Genomic DNA, 25,475 nt, shown 5'->3' with positions numbered 1-25,475 from the left:
TGCAACTCAGGGTGAATAATTTTCTGAAAAATGTTATTCCCATCCTACCCTCTTATTCACAGGGTAAAGCAAACAATCTGTTCCTGTGGCTGAACTGATCAGTTAATTTGTCTAAATCGGACTGGGACACATTTCAATCTACTAAAAGTATTTCTTATACATTGTTAGACCATAGTCTGGGTAATCAGGCTGTTGGAAGTACTAAAGTCCATCCATCCAACATTAAAGCTAAGGTCCAAAGACAGGCAAGGGAAATTTCTGCAAAACAACTGTATAACATTTGTAGGAAAGGAGTTTCAACTAATGTTTATTTTGTAACCTAGTACAGGGAAAACATTCAATTTTATCTTTACATGAATCACAAGCAGGTCATTCCATAGAAATAAAAATGTTAACTCTATATGACCAATTGTGCAGTGAAAGACTAAGCATGTATTCTTAGGAAAAAGACCCAATGAATTCAGTAGAGTTTACTCTCAATTGTGCTTAGGATTTCATCATAAATTAGGTACTGCCTCTCTGAATATCAAACAGTGCATTTCCATCAGATACAAATTTTTACAATGAAGCATGAATTATAAGGCCACACCTTAAGTAATTTTAGAAATAATACTCTGCTTTCAACATAGAGACTTCAGCATACCCTTTATGTCTTAAATCGATACAGCATATCATACAATGGTTTGTCTAGACAGAAAAGTTTGACCGTCATCTTCCTGAAACAAATATTTTTCATTGCAAGTAAAAATCAGATAACAAGATTTTAAGAATACTGAGTGCCTATCGTGTCAAATTCATATTTTTTTTAAAGCAATAAGAGAGTGGTCATACTTTGGATGCAGCCCAGATTATCTCACCAAGAGGGCTACCTATTGCTTCCCATATAAGCAATGGAAATTTTTTTCACAATTCTGAAAGAGAAAGAAAGGCTACTGCAAAAATCTTGGAATCCCAGCCTTCGGTCCCCAGATGTTCTTGGACTAAAACTCCCAGAAGCCTTCGCCACTAACTGTGCTCGCCAGGATTTCTGGAACTTGTCCAAGAGCATCTGGGGACCCAAGGTTGGGAACCACTGACTTCTTTGAAGGACAAAATGGAAGCCCAGCATTTTTCTCATGAACGTATCAAAGTGAGGCCTTTTCAGAGTTCTGTAAGTAAGTAGAGGAATAGAACTGTGCACACTGGCCTCGCTCATTAGGTATTTGTACTCATTAGCTGTGCTGAACAGGCAAGTGTGAAGGGATGCTCTGCTAACATTTAGTTGAACGCAAACAAATTGGTTGCTGCAGCTGGGGTTCCTGGAAAGCACAACTTACTGCTCAACACAAGGCCAGGGAGTGAGGTGCTAGAACTTACATTCCTCTACCCACTAACAGCTTCCATATGTTTTGGCAAACAGCAGATGCAGGTCATCCGATCAACCATCGCCACATCGAGGAGAACATTAAAAAAGCATCTTAGCATTATGATATAACAAACAATTGCCAAAATCCTGTTGCTTAGTGTAGTTAGCTGCTCCAGAGTAGACCCATTAATCCATGGTGATTTAGTCAATCAATTCCTCCATAACTTCCACTTATTCTACTTTAGCACAATAAATCACAGTTAGACCCACTTGAATCAATGGAACTTATAGAAGAGTTGATTCCCCAGACCTCTTTAACGGGCCTACTCTTGACCAATTTACTACATTAACCACAGGATTTTGGCCAATGTTTGGGTGGGATTGTTCAGCAAGTCAGATGTCTGTAGCTGAAAAGAATCTCAACACAGGAATTATAAGGACTATGCTAAATATTGATATAAAATATGAAAAGCACAAAGATATACAAAGGGGAAAAATCTGAAAAAATAGGATTCACAATAACAATCCTAATGATGCAAGATGCATAACTGAGTTCCAGCATGAAGAGTCAAAATATAGTACTCTTTTCAATCAAAGAATGAACCACATGTCTGTTTTTCTCAAACACTATTTCAGTAGTAAGAATGTAATAAGAATAACTGTAGGGAAAGAAACATTCTCTGTGTGCACAGCTGACGTCCACAAAGTTCTTACATGTACCGATTTGGGTGGGAGGATGTCTCCCAGAGACCTCTCAAAGGATACTGAAGACATTAAAGGGTGCGTTCCCCCCCCCCAACATCAGAGGTAAGGTAAATATACCATATGGGCCATGTCCAACTTACCAAGTGTTTCTCTTCACTAAAGCTTCTCCTTGGCTCAAAGAACAAGCAGCCTCTTGCTGCAGGGGCAAGGGGAGAGGCTTTCAGGACTGCTTGTGGCCTTCAGAAAATCAGATAATAAAACTAAAGGTAGGCCACCTTGAAAAGAACATATGTGCAGTTACAATCAGATGTCATTTTCATTGAGTTTCCCCCCCCCCTTCAAAATGTGTGGGTAAGTTTTTGACTAAAATGATACCATGTTTCAGAATACCAAGTGAGAATCTGAACAGCTTTATGGAATCCAAACATATACTGTACACAAGAAAATGTATGTACTGGCAAGTGAGATGATAATTCTGTTCATCTCATTGAAAGTATATGAGATTCATCACCACCGCCATCCAGTACACAAGACACCAGTGATAAGCAATGATTCTGCTTGGAAATTTAAGTAAGCTACATCTTTTAACCCTCCTTGTTCAAGGAAGATTTAAATTTTTAAAAAAGTTTTAAAATTCCAGTTCACAGCTCATGAATCTTGGATTAATTACAGTTCACAGGATAGTCATCCTTTCTGCCGTGTAATCAGTATCAAGCGGTTTCTCTTTCTATTACATATACATGTACATACAAATTTAGAAGGCAACACCATTCACAGTTTTCTATATACTACAACACAAATCAGCAGGTGCCAAAAGGAATTCATATGCTATCGTGCTGTCACAACCCAGAGTCCGAGTGCCACATTTGCAGCCAACAGTGCGCTGCCAGCAAGCAATATTAGGAAGCCGACAAGTTCTCTGTTTTGCTTTTCAACAATAATTGTGCTAAGAGTCGCTTCCAGGAAGGAGTTCAATATCCACTGACCATCCAGAGCAAAGCAAGGCACTGCATTAATCACAGCCAGTGCTCCAGAGAGTGAAATCAGATATCTAGTCAAAATTAGTTAAAGGATACGAACAAGGCTGTACATTTAGACACATGTAAAAAGTGTAGTAGATTCTAACACAGGCAGTTTAGTATTTCATTTGGCTTACTATCAATTGTATTCACTGTTCATGTTAGTGTTGAAATGGTAGCAAAACAAATAAAAAAATTAAGAGGAGGTACTTTTGACAAAATATACTTTTATCTTTCCATGCAAAGTATGGCTGGAAAGTGAAGGGGTCATTCGCATCCCCTGAAAAGCTTGGAAATGTTGCTTCTTAAAACCACTTAAACAATCTCCAGAACCCTGCTGCCAGCAGGACCAGTAAATTCTGGAAGTTGTAGTCCAAAAAAGTAACTTCTCCAAGATCTGTAGAAAGTGGGAGGAAGCCGTTTGAAATGCTGTACTTATATGCCAAGTGTGATGAAGCAACTTTATGGACAGCACTAGGTCAAGACATGCTACAGCCTACGGAAGAGAACCAAATGTTGTCCCCCCCCCACACACACACACGTCAAAATGTGCAATACCAAAAGCCAGCTAAGTACTTACTCACATGAAGTAGAAAATCCCCAAAGCACTTCTCCTCATCCCATCAGTAAGAAGACAGAAATAACAAGTTAAATAATCAACATTTTACTGCTTTTTATGAAGCCCAAAATCTATGCCCTGGTAAAGCTATTCTCCTTGTGAAGGATTAAAATGTGTTATATCTGTTGGCCATAAGCACCATGTAGTGTGGACAGTAAAGGCTACTCTGTTTGGCAGTTCCCAGCTTTTACGATGTCAGACATAGCCTTTCTGTATATAGCAGAGCTTGCTCTTTAATGAGTTACAAATACAGTAAGTAGTACTTGTAAGTCAAAGGCATGTTTCCATACATATTTTAGCAGGAAAAAGGACCACCTGAGTCCTACTACTGCATGGGAGCAATACACTGCTGGATCTCAATGTTTCCATAACTTCATCAGCTTCCACTCAACAAAGCAGAAGGCTTTTGCACTGTTGAAGGGCACAGTCTCCAAGCCAGGCAAAAACAGGCGATTTAAAAGAGGGTAATGGTTGCTGTCCTCTGAGACTCTCTTGTCTCCTTTCTAAACAGCCACTCAAATAGCAAAGGATACTTGCAAAATGTTTCCATGACCACAGGCAGGTCCATACTGAGAAAGTTGAGTCGAGGTATAAAACTGCTCACGCTCACTGAAACAAGAAGAGGGTTTTGCAGACTTCTTATGAATTTAAACACATTTAAATTAAACTCATTTGTTACAATTTGTTCGTGGCAAATATAACAGCTGTTTTCTCTCTCTACGCTATTTGCCAAGAATTAAGACCTATTAAAACATGTCTCTTCATTGCTGAAGTAGGAGTCATAATGAGCTCTATTTTTTGAGAACATTTGATCAAAACACATGATGTACTTGTGGTTACTTTACAGTCTGACTTCTGTAGTCTCCAACAATACAATGTACAGATAAAACTCTTATTCTGAACAACCACACACATGATTATGACGGGAGGAGAGGCAGGAGCAACAGGAAACAGATTCCATTCCTACTGCTCACTGCATTAGTGCTCACGGTTATATGGTGCCAGAGTTTTATGCCACCCAGACAGCCCAAAATCAGACAGGAATGTCTAGGATGCAGTGTAATTTTAAGAAGAGGAAAGTGAGAAAAGAATCTTATCACTGAGTGCTAACAAATCACTCTCCTCCTGGAGATTTATTTTAGGCATGAAATTATGCTGCAAAAGTTAAAAAGAGTTCATCTTAATTTGACATGCATTCAAGGAATTCTGAGTAGCAACATTGTTTTCCTACAAAATCAGAGTTAATTTTCTTGAATCAAGTTTTACCCAGATACTCCAATTCAAATAGATGGCAGAATACAAAGAGTTGCTGATAAGTACTTAGCCTTTCCCAGAAAAAAATGAGCTAGGAAGCTATAAATTGCAGGGTGCATTGGCCAATTTGTCTGTATTCAATGGTGAAAAAAATCAACTACCTATGATTTTAACTTATCTTTCATGTTCAGGTCCAAAGTGAACATGGAAGCATCTCCAGAAAAATTCAATGTGGAAGAGCATAGGACCATAATCAAGTTCAAGTTTCTCCAAGGGAAAGGTGCAAAGCAGATCCATGATGAAATGTCACAAACTATGGGTGACAGTGGCCCTTCATATGCAACAGTTAAACGTTGGGTTGTCAATTTTTAAACTGGCCATTTTGGTGTTGAAAGTGAGAAACCCAGTGGAAGGCTTGTTTCTGTCTCTGTGCCTGCAAATGTGAAAGCCATCCATGACATGGTCATGGAGGACCGCCGAATATCAGCCAAAAGTATTGCTATACCTGAGAATATCACGTGAGAGAGTTGGTGCCATTATCCACAATGGCTTGGAAATGAGAAAGCTGGCAGCAAAGTGGATCCCCAAACCGAACAAATGTGTGGAGTCATTGGTGGCTGTTTTGGAACATTTTGCAAGAAATGAGTCAGATTTCCTGGGCAAATTGGTAACTGGTGATGAGACATGGATCTACTGTTATGATCCTGAGACAAAGGAACAGTCTAAGGAATGGAGGCACAGTGGTTCCCCCAGGCCAAAGAAGTTCCGAGTGCAAAGGTCGGTGCAGAAGCAAATGGCAACAGTTTTTGGGGATAAGAAGGGAGTTCTGCTGGTGGACTACTTCCAACAGGGTTTAACCATCAATGCAAAATATTACTGTGCTTTATTGATGAAGTTGAGGCAAAGCCTCAAGGAAAAACGTTGAGGAAAGCTCTCCAAAGGTGTCATCCTGTTGCATGACAATGCCTCGTCACACACTGCAGGTGAAACACTGGCAAAACTGACCTCCTTCGGCTTTCAAGTGATGCCCCATCCACCCTATTCTCCCAACCTGGCTCCTTCTGACTATTACCTGTTCCCCAGACTCAAACACGTAAAGGGACAACGATTTGGGAGTGTTCTGGAGGCAACTAATGCTGCAAATGAGTGGTTACAGCAGCAGTCAGAAGAATTTTATTTGCAGGGACTTAAGAAGCTGCAGGACAGATGTCGCAAGTGCATTGACTTCCTGGGGGGGCATATGTAGAATAGTGTGGCAGTGACAGCTTCCTAGCTCAATTTTTTTCTGGGAAAGACACAATACTTATCAGCACCCCCTCGTACAAACCTACCTAAGCTATAGAAGTTGCAAGGAATAGTGTTGCAAAGATCACTCTTATTTAAGTAGCTGGTGGCAATACATTCAAAAGCTGTGCTGCTTCCCATAATCTTACTTAGTGCCAATTAGCAGTTTACACATACCTGTAGGACACTTTTTAAAATATCCTTCAGACAAAGAATAAGATCTGATTATAGAATAAGTTCAGTATCTCTCTAGAGTGTAAAAAATCTTGAAACTTCTGCTCTAGGTTGCCATATCCAAGCTGTACTTCCCTTTCTGTTCCAAACCCTTCCCACTGATTTCAACTGACAGAATGGGCATAAATTTTGTATTATATATCTGAGTTCAAAAGGTAAATGAATATAAGTCCTTACACTACATCCTAAAGGTAAAGGTTCCCCTTGACAATTTTTTTTGTCCAGTCGTGTCCGACTCTAGGGGGCGGTGCTTATCCCCGTTTCCAAGCCATAGAGCCAGCGTTTTGTCCAAAGACAATCTTCCGTGGTCACATGGCCAGTGCGACTCAGACACGGAACGCTGTTACCTTCCCACCGAGGTGGTCCCTATTTATCTACTTGCATTTGCATGCTTTCGAACCGCTAGGTTGGCGGGAGCTGGGACAAGCGATGGGCGCTCACTCCGTCGCATAGATTCGATCTTATGACTGCTTGGTCTTCTGACCCTGCAGCACAGGCTTCTCCGGTTTAGCCCGCAGCGCCACACTACATCCTACTTTATCTAATTCCCACTGCAGGAATCAAACTGAACAGGCTTTTTACTTTCTGAAAGGCAGAGATAGGAAATATGTCATCCTTAGGATGCTATCAAACTGCAAGTCCCATCAGTCTCAGTAAGCACAGCCATTGGTAACAGATAATGGGAGTTGAAGTCCAACACATGTTTTGAAAAGCACTGATTGTCCACCTCGTAAGTAAGGAGTCAGACAAACCATACTATTTTTTGCACTGCTGAAGGAGATAATTTCTTTATTAAGAAACTGAGTTCATGAGAAGTTAAATTAGTAAAACAGCCAACAAATTACCCTATGAACATTTACTTACACATGCTATCTTTGTTAATATTTTCTCCAAAGCATACCCACCTGTATACTGGAGATGCAACAGGTGACCAACAAATAGCATATCAGCCTGAGGAGGATGCTTCACCCGAATGAACCTTGTCTGGTTTTCCAAAGAAGGTGTCACACACAAAGTTGGAACAAAGTCCTTTTGGCAATCCATATTAGTTCTGCAAAGCTGACTGGCCTCAACAGCTTTCCGTGCTGGCAGACAAGCATACTGGGTATGAATTTTTAAATAAATATTGAATTAGACTATGGACAATATACTTTTCAGAAATGTGTCATGTATCAGAAAGCTGCATTTCGCCAAATTAAAAGCAGAATGGAGGAAACTGTTCTATTTGCCTAATAAGGACATGCACATGCAGTATCCATTCCCCTAATGAGCTGCCACGGCCAAGTAGGTATTTGAAATCTGGTCTCCAAAATCCTCGTCTGTCAGTCTCCACTACATTACACTGGGTACCTGTGTAGTTATATAGCTTTACTGAAAAAAGAGTACATCAGGGTACATTTAAGTTCAACACTGGATTGGTACAGTCAATAGAGAGTTAATATGTCTGAGTAACATTTAAGTATCACATTAAAAAATAATATCAATGTTTTCATAACCAGGGGCTGAGCCAAGAACTACAGACACCAGCCCCCTTCCACCTCCTTTTCCTGAAGGGAAAAGTCAATGGGAGGATGACTGCTTGGGCAACTGAGGCCAGCAAACCGCAGTATCCAACTTCCCCAACCAATGCAGATGGCAGGAGAGAGGACCTGACTTCCAAACTGGCCTTACATAGCTGGCCACTTGTCCTGCTTTCCAGTGGATAGTGTCAAGCTCATCATCAACAGTGTGGCAAGTGGATCTAAAATGGACTAATATGGTGAAGCCTTTCAGCATTTGGGTTCTGAAGCAATTTTAAAGTGTAAAACTTTTGAAACTGAACTGTTTGACACGGCTACTCACTTTTCTACCTTTTTTTTTCCGAATTAAGGAGAATCAAGATTAGCATCCTCTTTCCCTTTTGAAAGAATGACAGAAAGGACAGGCAAGTAAAAGACCAAGCTCTCTTCCTACTCCCAAATCTTCTTGTTTAATCTGCTCATAACCTGTGGATCTACTTCATAATATCAGGATGGAAAGTTTTCAAGATGATGAAAAGCCCATATTTTTTGTTGTTGTTTAGTTGTTAAGTCGTGTCTGACTCTTCATGACCCCATGGACCAGAGCACACCAGGCCCTCCTATCTTCCACTGCCTCCCAGAGTTTGGTCAAATTCATGTTGGTAGCTTCAGTGACACTGTCCAACCATCTCGTCCTCGGTCGTCCCCCTCTCCTCTTGCCTTCACACTGTCCCAACATCAGGGTCTTTTCCAGGGAGTCTTCTTTTCTCATCAGATGGCCAAAGTATTGGAGCCTCAGCTTCAGGATCTGTCCTTCCAGTGAGCACTCGGGGGTTGATTTCCTTCAAAATGGATAGGTTTGTTCTCCTTGCAGTCCAGGGGACTCTCAAAATCATCCTCCAGCACCATAATTCAAAAGCATCAATTCTTCGGCAGTCAGCCTTCTTTATGGTCCAGCTCTCCATACGCTACTGGAAAAACCATAGCTTTGACTATGTGGACCTTTGTCAGCAAGGTGATGTCTCTGCTTTTTAAGATGCTGTCAAGGTTTCTCAGCGCTTTCCTCCCAAGAAGCAGGCGTCTTTTAATTTTGTGGCAGCTGTCACCATCTGCAGTGATCATGGAGCCCAAGAAGGTAAAATCTGTCACTGCCTCCACATCTTCCCCTTCTATTTGCCAACAGGTGATGGTCACTTATTCCTCTCTATCTACTGCTTGGATCTCGCTAAAAGCATGAAGCTAAGAGTTTAATATCTGGAATCAACTTATTTATTATTTCTTTCAAATTCTAAAGCATGCACAGAAATGCCACAAGGGCAGTCTGCCTAACACCAGATCCAAACACATCTTAAAGCTTGAAACCAATATTCAAAACAACACTTATAGTCTATGCTGAAACCATACATACTTGTGCTATTCAGCATTAAATAACATACCAGGTGGCTGTTCAAATTATTGCTGTATGAAAAGCAGATATCTGTAAGGCTGTTGTTGCTACAGCACTCAATAGTGCCATCAAGTCTTTTAAAACCTGAGAAGAAATTAAACTTACCATTACATTTCAGAAATCACAACTGAGGGTCCCCTCTCCCCCACTGCTTTTTACTTTTACAAGGAGGACTGCAGTTAAGCTTCCTACCTGTGTACTAATTGTGTTGTTTCAGATGTAGACACTGTGCAATTATCTAAGAGTAAAAGAACATACTAAACAATGTATTATGCATTTACACCCATGCAGGACATGAATTATTTTATAGATGTTTTGATGTCAAGCAGCAATGCTTGGCTAGGAGCACTGCCCAGTCCTGTTTTGTAATTAAAAGGGAAAGTACACACAGCAAACCGCACTCAACCTGCTTAATGATTACAGTGAAGGTTGGCACCAGTGTAGTTAGAGTCCACCTGTGTAATGTACTTAACATAACAAGTTAAGCCAGCCTACTTAAAATACAACCAAGAGCAGCAGATATAAAAGAAACTAAGAGGGCAGCAGGTAGGAGCAAGTGAAAACAGGACAGGGAGCCCAAGAAGGTAAAATCAGGGAAAGTCCTGATTTGGCCTGTGGTAATATCGAATACACACAAATGTTGTGTATTCGATATTACCACAGGCCAAATCAGGACTTTCCAAGCATCAGCTGCTGTGGGTAATGATGACTACTGTCTGTGTTACAGAAGCTAAAACACATCTATAGGACTGGATTACTCATGCATTAATGGTTATCTGGGTTTTAATCTATATTAATGATTTTCTAAAGGCCCATGATGCTATAGCATGAAACTGAGCTCCAATTTCCTGCCTAGAGAGTTGCAGTACTGAATAGACACACAAAAAACTAAACTATGCTTTGCACATCTGGTGGGAAAATGCCCCAAATGGCAAAAATTACATGTGGCACAGCCCAATTTATTTTAGTCTTCTGTCAAGCTTTTTGCCTACAGCCCCAAGGCTTTTCCCAATTTATCTGAAAAATGTTTCTCACCTCCGCTTTAGACAATTACCCAAGCAGTTTATAACATCAATGTACACTTTCATGAAAGAGAAAACATGTTCTAATGAAAAGCATGTTTTGTTTTAAAAACAATTTAATCATAGAGTACATCAGATACAGTTTTAGAAGAGGCATTCCACAATCTGTCACACAAAAGGAAATGCTTCTTTTAAGGTAATGGTTTACCATACTTAATTAATAAAATCTTTTATAAATAATAACATACACATATTTTAAAAATCTGATGACTAATTAATTGTGGGGGGGCTTTTTCATCAGTTAGTTAAAGGGTCAAAATTGTTTTTTAAAATAACCCTGAAGTATAAGCATCTACAATGTAGAAACAACTGTACCTCTAGATGGGTAGCTTAATTGTTGTAGTACTGATGCCTTTATGCAATAGCCTGTTTGTGGCATTCGAGAAATCTTTCCCAAGCAGGAATTCCAATCCTCCACACTATGAACTGAACAGTCCTCCAGATTGGTGACAAGATCACCAACAAAAAGGCCTCGGGGCCCATTGGCAGGAGAGTCCTGGAACAAGAAAAGAGGAACTCAAATTCACTCTGCCTTGAATAGTACCTGATTTCTATTGTTTATAGGATACACATATACATTTGGCCAATCAGTTTAACAAGGCAAGGGGCTGAAGAAGCAAAACAAGCTACTGCATGCATCAGGTATCTGTTTCTGGCTCTGCTCATATAGCCCAAGAAACAGTTCAGCAGTTTTCCAGTCAACTGTGGTTTATTATGTAATTTCGACCAACAAATTATGAGTCACATTATCTAAAGTTAGTTTCAGACAAATCGGCTTCAAATGATGGTTCCCAAAACTGAACTGTTTGAAACTGTGCTTTTGAATGTCCCTTTGAGAGGTTACCGAGAAGAATATAGGTTGGTCTGCTCTTCTCTAATGCCTTAGAAGTTATCAGCAGCACTTCGAACTGTGTCCCCAAATATATTGATAGCCAATAGTTATAACAAGGAGGTCACACACTATCATACTAATCAGAAAATATAATTACCACCATCAGAGGGAACTCAGATGAACAATTTTGGCAAGTCTCATGACTTCATGTTTCTATTTCTGAAGCAGCAATATCCCATATGATAAGGAGCATGCTTAGTGAAAAGAAACACAGGATTTGATTCTGCAGCTCACAGGAGGGTGGAAGAACATGTGCTTCTCCAGATGTTTTTGAACTGCAAGTCACGTCAGCCTTCACCAGCATAGCCAATAGTGAAGGATAGTAAGAGCCGCAGTCCAATAAGATTTGGAGGACGACATGGTCCACACTCCTGGATTATAGGTTACTCTTTGTAAACAGTTGGTTATTAATTACTCTTACCTCTGTTACTTCAGTGACAAGTGCCCCTGCACCAGTGTAATAAAATGGAAAAAGAACAGCTGGCAATAAGAAGAGAACCACAAGGCTGGCAATTCCAAGCACAAAGTTATGCCAGACTCCTGCAAAGCCAGAAAAACAAAACACTAATGTATCTCTGCAAGCAAGAGCCAACTAAACAGAATTGGTCTAGTACAGTGACAAATTATTCAGTAGAGAAGAACAAACTGTACAGTTTCAGGACCTGAGACAAATTTATGTCTCGAAGATTAAAACATTAACCATAATTAGGGTTATAACTCAGAACACTCCCAAATATATGGCTGAAATCTTGTTGCTTAACATACCAAGTTGCAACCAGAGTAGGTCCACTGAATCAATGGAATTTATGGAGCAAATGACTCACCAATCCCCACTGATTCAATGAGCCTACTCTAATTGTAACTTAACTACTCTAATTATGCTAAGCAAAACATCCTTTAAAAGAAAGAACGTTAATGCAGACAACCTAAATCCCAGCTAGAGAACATCCATAAAATCAATGGAATTTAAATGTTAACTCACAAAGTTCTCATTGATTCAGTGTGTTTAGTGCAGTTAGGAGGACCAACTGTATTTAGATCAAGGACATATAATGAATTAAGCACAAATCTGGCTTTCAGCACAAAGAATAAACATGGGTATAGCAACAGATTTGGTACACAAAAATTCAGAAGTACTCTGAACGGCAATGTAAATGTTTAAATGAATAAATACAGCTATCTAAGTTATCCTTGAAGAGGGATCATGCGATTCACATGTCTTCGGGCAGTTTTAAAGGACAGAATGAATAGTAAAGGTTAACAATTAAGACTCTATACATCATATTATTTGTGTACCACAGCTGTACCCACAGAACCAACCTATCCTTACAGATTTCACAAAAAAAGATGTTTCACATTCAATCCATACTTTAAATGGAAAATGTGTCTCATTGAGAGCTAGTAGCCAAGAGTGAGAGTTAGAAATTTACTGGTTCATATTTCTCCTGAGCATACTTGTGTAATTTAGGTTTAGTCTTCATCTACATACAATATAGAAATGATAATATGAATGTACCTTGCAAGGTTGTTGTCAGGGTGAGATGCAATACACGGCAAGGTGTTATAATGTCTACACAAACTACACAGAACTCTCAAAATCTGCTATATACTACATGTTAAATATTATTACTCATCAATGGTTTCAGTGAGGCTTGCTTCCCAGTAAGTGTGATCAAACTGCTGCAGCCGAAAGAGCTTACTATAAATGAACATCTAGAATTTCGTAGAATTTGTTTGTTCTAGACGCATTTCTCTGCCTTGATGGGGCACAGCCCCGTCAAGATCTGGACATGCTAGATCTGGACATCAATGCAAACAAACAATGGGCAGAAGGTGTGTGGTTTGTTACTTGCAGCAGGAGTGACTGGGCAGTGGGCATCAGTTCACTACTTTGTCCTGTCTTCACTTTGAGAAGCCAGAATTCCAGAGAAGGACAGTGTGCAACTGGCTTGTAATTGTGTGCAAACATATCTGCTCAGGAATTAAGACAGCGTACCCTTTTTTTTTCATAGAAAATTTCATCTGGTTGCAGCCATAGTCTTTTGTCACATTTCTCTGAACAAGTTACTGCACGAGCCAAGAGTGATTAAACACGAAGATAGATCTTCACTATATGTTTTTCCATCATCCTGATACATCAGTCCTCACTTTCATTTCAAACCTATTGAGGGTTTGAGTTGCCATGAAGAAAGTAAAACAAACTGGACTGCTTAAGACTGTGTCGCTAAGGATTCACCTGTATTTCCATTACGAGCTTGCTTAACAACAATAATAATGAAAATAAACTCCTCCCTGGAACAGTTTAAATCACATCTGGCTTAAAACTAAACGGGCTCATAAAATGAGCCACAGTACTAATCCTTCTGTTCGTCAGTAAATACAGTGGTGCCTCGCACAACGAGTGCACCGTAGAGTGATGAATTCGCTCTACAAGGCCGGTTTTGCGATCGCAAATGCGATCGCACACCGATGCCTGCATAGGGCGAAAAATCGCAGAGCGAAGGTCGGTAAGCGGTTCGCTTACTGACCTTCGCTTTGCGACCCGCCGATCAGCTGTTTGGTGGCTACAAAATGGCTGCTGGAAGCCCCAAAATGGCCGCGCGCAGCATTTTCGCGCCCTCGTTAAGCGAGGGGAGGGCGCGAAAATGGCTGCCGGCCATTGCAAAACATCGCTGAACGGTGAGTAAATCAGCCGATTGGGCTTTTCTGCCCCATTCAGCGATGTTTTCACACAGCGAGGGTTAATCCAGAACGGATTAACCTCGCTGTGCGAGGCACCACTGTATTCACAACAAGGGCTTGAATTAAATGGGTGACTGAACCATTTTCCATCTGAAGCTATCCCAACACACAGTTTTTGTTTTATTTAAGTTAGCAGGACAGACTGTGCTCCACAACCATTCCTTCTCCCTTAAATAAAATATAATAAAATAAAACACTGCTGATGCAATTGTTCATGTAGCGTGAAGACATAATTAACTGCAGAGGAATTAATAGCACAGGCTATTTGCACACCACACAAAGACCCTGATATATGGAGATTGTTAAAAACAATTCAATAAAACTAATTAATGCTTGGACATAACATTAAAAATCAGCCTTGAACGAATGCAAGGAAAGAGACATAGCCCATAGGTGCTAGGAAGTATGCCTGACTCTCCTTCCTGCTTTTCCCCACCAAGAGATGCCAAGTAGGAAGGAAAAGAGGACATCTGGATTCTTTTCCTCCTCAAACCGAAGGAACTCGGGGACCCAGACAACTGCTACCTTGGGATCTCTCCATCTGTAATGCAGTGGGACTGAATCAGATGATGAAGATCCTGCAGTTCATCCTATAGTTTATGTTCACAGAGCTGATCTATGGCAGGGATAGGGGAAACAAGCTGCCTGCCAGATGTTGGACTGCAATTCCCAATATCCTTCATCACTAACTATACTAGGTAGGGCTAAAAGAAAATGCAGCCCAGCAATTCCAGGAGATCCTCACAATTCCCACCCTATACACACATCTTGTGGCACTCAATCAGATCAGACAGATAGGCACCAGAGGTGGTTACATGAAACTGTATTCTGGGGATGCAAACATTTAGCACTTCTTTTGAAGTCTTCATGTGGTTATTATTAAAAGCAAAGCCACCTTTCACTTGCAAAGAAAGATCTATCACAATTTCCCCCTCAACCAACATCATTAAAATTTCTATTCTCTAATCTGAATACTCCCATTTTAGAGAACAGCAAAAATTCTATTTTCATAGCAAAAGTTTATACTCTTTTTGTAGTAAATCAACCTGCAGCCAAAAGGCACTGACTGAAATCACTAAGGATGCTCAAAAAAGCAAGTGAAAGGAAGAAACACTGATAATCAAATAAAATGATATATAGATCTGGGAGTACATGAAGCCAGAAAGAAGTCTACAAGAGGTCATACTGATTACCCACAATTATAGGAACAGAGAAAGAGCCAACTCCCATCCAGTCTCTGCAAAATGGCCAGATTTAGACCAACATTTCCCTTAAGCCATATTTTCAAGATCAAAATTACTAAGCAAACAATTCCACTGAAAGCAATTGAAAAGATTCTGGGCAGACACAAATCCCATGTTTCTGGATCATAGGCACCATGATACTTGTAAAACCAGTATGTATATGTGAAAAGGTCCATCCTCCACCCTGGGTGTTTTTAATATATCAATTCCCAAAAGGTTCTAGACAGCTACATAGCTATAAAGGTCATTTTGTATCTTAGGAAAAAGGGGTTGGGCAACTTTCATCCTCCAAATGTTTTGCACTACAGTACCCACAATCCCCACTGGCCATGCTAGCTGAGGCTCAAGAAACTGTCTGCAAAAAAGAGGGCCAAAGGCTCCCTTCCTCTGTCTTCGGAATACAGTAGAACTAGTACAAGAATTTTCACGCAATGCCAATCAGTCTTTGTACTAAAAGATTCCATCTGTTAACAGCTTCATATTCAAAACAATACTTAACACAAAGTAGATCACAGCATAACTACAGCAATTGATTTACCTGCACAAAATATTCTTAGCTGCTGGACTGGAGAAATGAGTTGCAAGTGGGTGGTGAACAGATCAACAAATGCTCCTGGATAAACAATAAATATAAAAATTCCAAAGCCGTTGAACCGAACCTGCTCTCTAAAAGAGGAAGGAAATAAGATGTTTTTGCAAAACTAGAATTCTAATTTAATTTTATATCTAAAAAGCAACTTAAATTCACAAACATGTCATTAGATCTGATGCACCCCAGAATATTGTATCATCCTTAAACAAGCAGTAGCTAAACTAAGAACAAATGTTCAGCAAGATAAGCCAAACAAAGAATCAGAATCATCATCCTTGCTGTTGTGCTTTGTTATTTACTTTATTTAACTCCAAATGTACAGAGTGCTTAACATGCATTAAGTAACTGTAGCCATTACAAGAACCTTATAAGGTCAATCAGCATTTTAATCCTCCATGCAGCTGGCGAGAGGACAGAGTAGTGTTTCTAAGGCCAAGAAGTAAAAAAAGGCAATGATGAGATTCAAATCAGGGACTTCCTAATACGTCATTCGGTCTCTATGCCATTTGAAGCTCTATGCCACTGCTCCACATCACATATATGGAATGGAGGCAATCATGAAAGGAGAAAAGGCAGAAGTACATAGGCTGCTAGGAATGTGACAGGAACAGCCAAAAGAATAATGGGCTGCAGGAACATGGGAGTTAAGAGATGTGGCCTGAAGGACACCAAACAAGATATTAGCAATTAATGTTGGCTGCCACAAGAACATCAGAGAGCCAGAATTGCTTTTATCAACAGCAGAATCACACCTTGTCTGGAGCTTGGAAAATTTAGTTTTTGGACTTCAACTTGAAAAGGTCATGCTGTTTGGGGACTTCTGCAAGTTATAATCCAAACAAGTAACTTCTACTCTGCCCCTGTCCTATCTGCTTCACAGCACAGAATTGGAAAATGGGAATCCTTTGAAGCTGCTTCTGCCCAGCTTGGTAGGTCTCAAGAGGCACTCAGTATGGCACCCCTTTATGGCACCAGCACAGTAACAGCACAGATGCAGTAAATGGAAGAAGAAAAGGACGGACAGAGCTGAGTCGGTACATCGAGAAAAGGGAAAGGATGGGAGCAGCTCAGCACAATGAAGTTGGAAAACAGTGGGCTTCTTCCAGATGCTGATCACCCCAAAGTCGTACTCAAGGGATCAAGAAGCACTAAGTATTTCAAATCTCAGAAGTTAGGTTCTCTATTACTTCATCACCTTATTAAAATTAATTGTGTAAAATTAATCTCTCTCTCTCTCTAAATCCATATGCAATCGTATTCACCAGTAATAATTTTCCTGCCAAACAAGGTCTTCATGTCATTAAAAAAAAAGAAGAAGTGAAGGAGTAACAGGATTGCATTACCGAATAGCTGCCACCCCATGGCCGACTTCATGTATGACACCACTGATGAGGATCGAAATGAAGAAATAGGACAGCTGGCTGACGGGAAGATTGACACCAGGCACCTGTTTCCAAAGACACAAGACACCGGGTAGCAGCAATGGTTCAAAAGACAGGGCTTTCTGCACCCTGTTGTACAACTGTCTAGAAACCACTTCACAAAGAATGCTTACTCTAACAGGAACATCATTTCCAACAATAAAAAGGTCCCAGAGCTTGGCCACGTGGACTGGAGAATTCCAAGAGCTGTAGTCCAAAAACTTTTCCAAGCTCTGAAAGTTACCCCAAGTGGAGGAAACCACAATCACACATCTCTCCATAGAACCTACACACAGATACAGGCTGAGAGTCCCTCCCTCCTAGGGTGATATCTGTGCTGGGGCTGAGCCTTACTTTCACGAAGGGAGAAAATGGCCCTGCCTGGTTCCTTGTCCTTCCCAGTGTGGCATTTTTTTATTTTTATTTCTACTCATTTCTCAATTTAGCTGCCACCAGTCTAGATTACTTGTGATTCATTGACTTAATCACAGTTTAATTACTCGGATGTAAAACCCAACACTTTGCACATGCTCAAAGAAATTAATTCACACTGGTAATGGGAAACAAGAGGCTTGGCTTCCTGGACTAGTTTAACTAATGTAGTTCTGCAAGAATAGAGCTTCCATACTAAGAGAAGTCTACCCTTAAAAAAAACTTTATTAAAAGGTAAAAAAATACTATCAAAAGGCTTAAAAACATTTAAATCCCAAAGATTACATTTCAGGGTATTTAAGCATAAAATCAGGTTACAGATAGCTATAGGCTACGAATTGCTGCCATTCCTCTAATTAAGGTTCTATCAGGCAATAATCCATTCTTGCCAGCACTGATGCTTATGTGTGAGGCACAAGAGTCAGTCCCATCCATTTTCAAGCGCTGCTCCCCTCTCTCTTCTAGAGAGGTGTGCATCTTCCAAATTCCTCCATGTTGATGCCATGCAGATATCACAAATAAGTCAATCCTTATCCTTATTTTTCCCCCTTTGGTGAAGTCACTTTCAATTCATTGAAAGAAATATATTTGTTCCCATAGAAGCTAAGTAATGCCCTTTATATTATTTGCTCCAAAGCTGGAGAAGAACATCCCATGAGAGGTGCTATGTCCAACCTCATCTCCACTCCACATTCAGAAAGTCAGCCTTTTATTTCTCTTTTTCCAGAAGTCTGCTTCTACTTCTGTGTTCACGTATATTGTCCTTTTGCTCCTTAACAACAGTTTTATCCTTGGAAATGCAACCTAGAAATGTTTTGAGTAAACTATGAAAACAAATATGAGAATTATAAATGAAAAGCTGTTACCTTCCCCGGAGATACTGGTTTTAAATTATATTCTTAATGGCTACATATGGAAATGAAACTCACCACAACTTGTAGCATCTGATCATTCTGACCTGTGGGAGCCTCAGTTAGCATCTGCGAGAGGGTCTGCATCAGTGTCTTTCCAAGGAGAACAACAGAACCAAACATAGCAGCTATGCCGAAAATCATTCCCATGCTAAACCTAAAATACAGTTGTGAATACTGTCAAAGCATGTAATTAGTGGCAGACTGATAAATTTTGAATGCTTTTTGCTGAGAAGGGACAAGGTCCATGAATTTGCCCCATGAAAAGCAAACTGAAGCCCTGCAACTCTTTACAACTACAGAGGTCAACAACTGTGCCAAGACCAACGTGGCAAACTCAGACAGAAAGTTCCCCATGTATTAAGATAACTTCTTCATCACCCCACGTCTCCCAGACAACAAATATGCCCGTTGTTAATGTAGGATGGCTTAAGCCCCTAAAATGCTTTCTGAGACTAAAACAAAAGGTTATTCTGTTTAGCTGCACTATATTGTGTAAGCAGTTGGTCCCAGAACGGTGACTCCTTTGACTCACAGGATACAAAAGAATTTCCAGCAATTGTCCCACATGTGCCTGAATTATAATTCTGAAACAATACCATAGATAAAGGAATCTGGGTTTCCATCTTCCCCAATTGTAGAACTGGCGGTTGAAAAGAGATGTCTGCCACCGCATGTGGAATGGAGAAACAGTCAGGCCATGAGATGCAAGCCAGTCCTCATAAGCTGCCTTCAGAGAGGAAGATGACTGCAACAAAAGCAAAACAATGTTCTGACAAAAAGGGCATTTTAGGAGTTTTCCATTAAGGGTTATGACTGTAGAGCATTTCTTTGTTATAGTTCTTTCCATTTTTTTGTCTATTTGCTTTCTTTGCTCTTCTTTTTGCATTGCATAAGAACATAAGAAGAGTCATACTTGATCAAACCAAAGGCCTATAGAATCCAGTATTCTGTTGCCTGCAGTGGCCAACCAGATATATCCCTATAGCAAGCCTATAAGCTTGTGTTATCCAGTAGACAATACTGAAAGGCATATTACCTCTGAATGGAAGCAATACATAATGAACAGCAACCACTGATAGCCCTATCCTCCCTGGATTTAGTTCCATTTAAAAGATATTCATGCTTTAATCATCACTATAACTTAGCTCTATTATATTTTCCTCTCTTTTAACTGTGGGTTGTTCTTTAAACCAGTTAAGAAGTAAAATGATAAAAATAAACAAAAAATATGGTACTGCATACATTCTGTGCTACTGGCAGACTGCTGCTTACTTGGATCTGCACAACATCCCTGCCAAGACTGTATGTGTGTGCATATGTAACAGAGAGGGAGAGCACTCAGTGGAAACTGCTGTTTACATCTGGAATCTGATAAAGAAGTACTGGCTGTGAGGGATGACATCTCTCAAGAGCATTCAGAGGTCAATCAGTACACTTGAGTTGATTCCCTGAAAAGCTTATTTGGTCAAATAAATGAGCCATGCACACACCAGAAGAGATGTTAACTCCAATTAGCCACCACAGTTAAGAAGGCTCCTCCATAGGATTATGACGGATGCTACTCTGATTACTGCAGTAAGTGCTTCCCAACAAAAAATGGAAGTTGAGCAGTTTGCAGTAATCTATGATAGTAATAAATGCATGCCATCAAGTGGATTCTGATATGGTGACCTTTTCCTGGGTTTTCCAGGTAAAGAATACTCAGAAGTGGTTTACCATTCCCTTCTTATGGGGGAGTATCTTGGAAATGTGCAGCTTACCCGAGACCACACAGGCTGGCTCTTCTCCCACAAGGCACAGTGGTGAACTGAACTCCTAACCTCTGGATCCACAGCCAGATACTTAAACCACTGAGCTATCCAACCTGCTCTTCATCCTATGTCCCATTGATAAGTAAATCACAACAGACAAACTAATTAGGATTACTATCCTACTGTTCTCTCTGCAAGTGGGAATCTTGATAGCATTCAACAAAGCTGAGGTGGCATCTTTTATGCACTCTCTTTCTGGTATTATTGCTTCTCAGTGCTGAATGAAAATTAGGAAAACTATTTGGTAAGTACAAGAAAACAAGAAAAATTTCTACCCAAGATTCCTGTAGAATGCCCCCAGTTTCATTTGCCTAGTGTTCTATCTTCTGCACCAATCCCAAGAAGTCCTACTTTTCCACTGTTAGTCTTTAGGAAAGGTCCTGTTCTCATGGCCATCCTGAGAAACGATCCTGCTTCTGCTTTGCTGAAATTGTTAAGTTACCAGTATTTATTTATTTATTTATTTATTTATTTATTTATTTATTTAATTTATATGCCGCCCACTGTACCCAGAGGTCTCTGGGCGGCTTACAATAATTAAAATTCAATACAATAAAAATAAAATGATTAAAATACAATTAAAATTGCCATCATCAGGACCCACAGTTGATGTTATTTCAATTAAAAGCCTTCTGGAACATGAAGGTTTTGACCTGGCACCGAAATGTCATCAATGTCGGCGCCAGACGAATTTCAGTTGGGAGGGCGTTCCATAGTCTGGGGGCAGCTGCCGAGAAGGCCCTTTGTCTACAAGCCATCCCTCTTACCTCCTTGAGGGATGGCTCTTTCAAAAGGGCCCCCTGGCTAGATCTTAACTGCCGGTAGGCTCATATGGAAGGAGGCGGTCCTTCAAGTATCCAGGGCCCAAGCCCTTCAGTAGTCCTGAAGCCTCTGTTGGTCTCTAGGGTTTCAGCATCATCAGCCTGTACTTATTCCTAAATTCTAGCTTTAAGTACCTTCTGACTTTTCTTTCTTTCCCCTGATCTTTACCAAACATCATCTCCCACCTTTCTGCTTCTTCAGCAGAAACTGCCCTGTAGATCTTTTCAAGCTGGTCTAGCAAGACAGAGGCAAGATAACCATTGCTTGCTCTAGTATGTTCTCAGGAAGTACTTTCCAGCCACTTGGCAGCTTCCTACCTCACTGTTCTCCTTCCTATGCAGTGCATGTTTGTGGAAGGATTGTTCATACCCTGTACTAAATTGCCAGACACTTCATTCTGTTTCTGGATCTATAAACTTCACCTACGAGCTCCTTTCTCTTTTCACCAGAAGTCCTGGAACCTACAACTTCCTGCATCTGAAGACTAGCTCACGATGGCTTTGGATGTCCTGTGACTACAACCTGGATCTCAGAAATAGAGCTGTCAGGTCTCAGACTATGGTTTCCCAGGCATCCAAATGGGGAGATAAATATTAGGATGAGCAGGGAGAAAAAATATTTTGTTTATGTGGGTTGGCTTTAAAGCAGCCATTCTCAACAGAGAATGGGCCTCTGGGACATCTGAAGGAGACCCCAGACTGAAAAAATATGTGAGAGGTCTATTGGCACAATATAGGATATGTTGTATTCTTGTTTGACAGGGGCCTCTGGAACCTGAGATAAACTCCTAAAAGGGCTGTGGCCCCCAAAAAAGGTTGAGAATAGCAGCTTTACAGACCAGGCACCCGTCTCCTCCCATCTGTGTGGCAAACTGACGAGCTAGTTACAAGATGAACGATAATTCCTTGTTATAACCTCACTGACTACTGCTCCATTTCCAGGCAAAGTGCAAAATCGTCACCATCATCATTTCAGATCTGATGTGGAAGGGACCCTATGGATCATTAAGTCCAGCCCCTGTCAAGGATGCATAATGGGGAATCGAACTCCCAAATTCTGGCACCACATCCAGATACCTAAACCACTGAGCTATGTCCTACAAATCCCTAAACAACTTTGGTTTAGGTTATATTGAAGGATTGCATCTCTCCATATGAATCACCCCATGTTTTAGGATCTTTAAGCCTTTCTATCGCTGCATAACAAGAGTGCAGGGGACTGGGAAGAGGGCAGGTGGGCCCATCCTTGCAATCTGGAGCAAGTTAGGAAGTGGAATGTCAGCACTCGGAGAGACTTCTTACACATGCCCTGGCAGACACTATTAAAAGGCCAGGGGGGAAAGCTGTAGGAGTGTGGTGCACTTTCCACAAGCCCAAGCCAGAATGCAGGGCCTGGAAATTCTCCGCATATGGGCATGTGCACTAGAGGTAAGGCTGCATGTGATGTGAGGTTTACCAGTTAAGACTAACCACTAGAGAAGCTAGAGCATTTTTCCATCCTCCAACTATCAAAAAAGGTTATTCTCCTCTAGGTACTGATTGCTGTATAATCTGGTCAGCGATATTCCTCCTGGATTTAGGACCCAATTGGCCTTAGTCCATTGACACAACCGGGTGGCCCAGAAACAGTTTCTGTTTCTTCCAACCTTTGCCTCTTTGATACTGCAAGGCACCACCCCTGCAACATCACAAAAGCCAGACCTACAGCTCAGGGTTTGGCCATAAATCACCAAGAATAGGATGCTGTTAACTGGGCAATCCTACTTGGAATCCTCTCACTCTTTGCTCATCCACAAAGTCTTCCTTTCTGTGTCGGCTTACTTCTTGCAAAGCAATTATATTTTACTTACCTAGCCGTTTACAGTCTGCTTGTTCCAGCATATGCAACAAACAGACCTCGTGCAATTTAGACAATAACAAATTCAGTACAATAGGAGCTTTTTCTGCATTTACTTTACTAGAGACACAAACTGTCACCCAGATATATACAGTCCACATGGTTTGGGCCAAGATTGGAGATATTAAGGTTAGAGGTAATTTAAGTGCAGAACGAACTGACAGGGAGAATGATATTACTAACACTGGCCATTTCAGACAAACACACCAGATCACACACACATATATAAAAATATATAAAAAGGTTTGTCTGAAATGGCCAGTGTTAGTAATATCATTGTCCCTGTCAGTTCGATCTGCACTTAAATTACCTTATACAGTATATATGTCAGATACCTTCTACCTATCTTCTGAGGGAAGATTATATGGCCACATACTGTACCACCAGAACTGTAAGGCACCCTGACAAATTTAAGGGATACTTCCTGAGGCTTGGGGCAAGGGAGGGGTTACCTTTATAATTTCAAGGAGGGGGGAAAATGCATGGCAGTCATCTTCTGAACCTGATGAATTTCAGTCTTGAAAAGGTGGGGATGAACAAACTGAGGGGGAACCCCACGCCATTGCTAATCCCTATTATACGCCGCCTGGTGACCGAGCCGATGCATATAGAAAAGCATCCTGCAAACTCCCGCGTTGAATCCGCGCTATAGAAAGTCGGTGCGAACGCGCTCCTGCAGCTCGCTCGCATCCGCTCCTGCTTACACCAACAGGCTCCCCATACCTGCCCCCAAAACAGCTGAGCTATCATTCAGAAAGAAATAATTTCCTCCTATAGTGGCCAATGGAGAAAAGGCGCCCCTCTCACCTTTAAAACCGTATCGGCTAAATAGACGGCACTCCAACCGCCCAGCACGCAAACCACGACGGACATCGGAATCATATTAGCCACAGCAAAACCGGCACTGAACGAGCAATGGACTTCACCCCAGGGATTTGTCTGCACCGGCTGGAACAAAACACTGCTCGGAACTGGCCGCTATCGCGCTCATATGCCAAGAGGGAGACTTCCGGTAGCAGAACCAGGAAATGATATCAAGGGCTCAGAGAGCCACATTCGATCAAGACTTCAGGCTCTAGTTTGCAGTTAGTTGAGTTCTCCTCGTGTGGAGGATGTAGTTAGGGCTCGAGCGAGAGATAAAACATATAGAAAAATTCAATAAAAATAGAATTCTTTTTTAATGCAGTGTCTTGAAATAACTGCGTGAGGAGAAGGGTAAAACAAGAGCCCTTTTCCCGCTTCGACAGTGTCCACAAATGTTTTATTTCCCACGACTCGTGCACTTCAAAGGGCTCCAAAATAATCACATGGCACGAAAAGGAGACTACAAACACGAAATGGCCAGGACAAAACCCTCTCCGGCGGTGGGATGTCCTCTTGTGTATCTGTAATAGCACAGGAGTGTATCACGGGGTGTGTGTGTTTTAATTGTTACAGTGCATCAAAAGCATTCCTCATCGACCCCTCCTCGTACCCAGAACAGGCGTGGGAGAGAGAAACATGTCTTGAAGCAGGCAGTAGAAAACGGAGCTCAGGGCGCTTATTGCCTTTAAACCCTGTCTGACAGGCACAGGCGCAAATGTAAACAACTTCTTGTAGTTGAGATGGAGCAGCTAGAGATGGGGGTAGCTCCACCTGTTGAATTTCTGCCTGTTGTCCAACCTGTTCAAATCACAAGTTTTCCATTTAGTTTTTGTAAAATCCTCCAGGGTCACCCGTAGAGTAAAACAATCCTTTGGGAAATATTTCCAAATACTGCCCCGAAAATAACTTTGTAATCCCCATTCTGTTGCACCCTCTTTTTTTTTTAAATAAAAAGTCCCTACTGGGTTCTCCCTGCTGGAGTTTCCACCCTTCTTTCTTTCCCCTTCGAGGATTCCGAGGGGAAACCGAAGTGACGTCAGAGAGGAACTCCCTTAGCGCATTGGGTTTAGGGGTTCTTTTTATCCCTCACCTCCGGTTCCCCGTCGAGCTCGTTTGTCTTCTTAGGAATGAGAAATTAACATGCGGGGAATATTGCTCATTTATTGCATAGTTTTTAAAATGTCTACCTTGTCCGCTCAATTTCCTCCCAACGCCCCCGCGGTTTCAATGACATATTCCGTTAATCTAGAGACCACAGCTATGCTGCCTTTTGGAACGAATTTAATTAGTAGCTAGAGATGCTGCTTCACTGGCTGCGGAAATCAATCTGGATTTTTTTTTTGAAGAGAATCAAGTT

At 41.0% G+C, this 25,475-nt stretch overlaps 1 protein-coding gene across 1 annotated transcript; it reads right to left on the bottom strand.

Moving 5' to 3' along the window:
* Positions 1–279: 279 nt before the first annotated feature.
* On the bottom strand, positions 280–24,269 carry MBTPS2 (membrane bound transcription factor peptidase, site 2). Its single transcript, XM_020789188.3, has 11 exons — positions 24,062–24,269; positions 19,322–19,470; positions 18,741–18,879; positions 17,302–17,405; positions 15,905–16,032; positions 11,802–11,920; positions 10,804–10,984; positions 9,396–9,490; positions 7,366–7,561; positions 4,222–4,297; positions 280–3,101 (listed from the first exon to the last, which is right to left on the bottom strand). Exons 1-11 carry the CDS (start codon positions 24,134–24,136, stop codon positions 2,879–2,881), a joined length of 1,485 nt encoding a protein of 494 aa, XP_020644847.3. The 5' UTR covers positions 24,137–24,269; the 3' UTR covers positions 280–2,878.
* Positions 24,270–25,475: the final 1,206 nt, after the last annotated feature.

This window comes from Pogona vitticeps, chromosome 3, assembly GCF_051106095.1.
Source record: "Pogona vitticeps strain Pit_001003342236 chromosome 3, PviZW2.1, whole genome shotgun sequence".
Taxonomy (NCBI): domain Eukaryota; kingdom Metazoa; phylum Chordata; class Lepidosauria; order Squamata; family Agamidae; genus Pogona; species Pogona vitticeps.
Note: the sequence above shows the minus strand (reverse complement) of the source record. Positions and strands in the feature narration are given on the sequence as shown.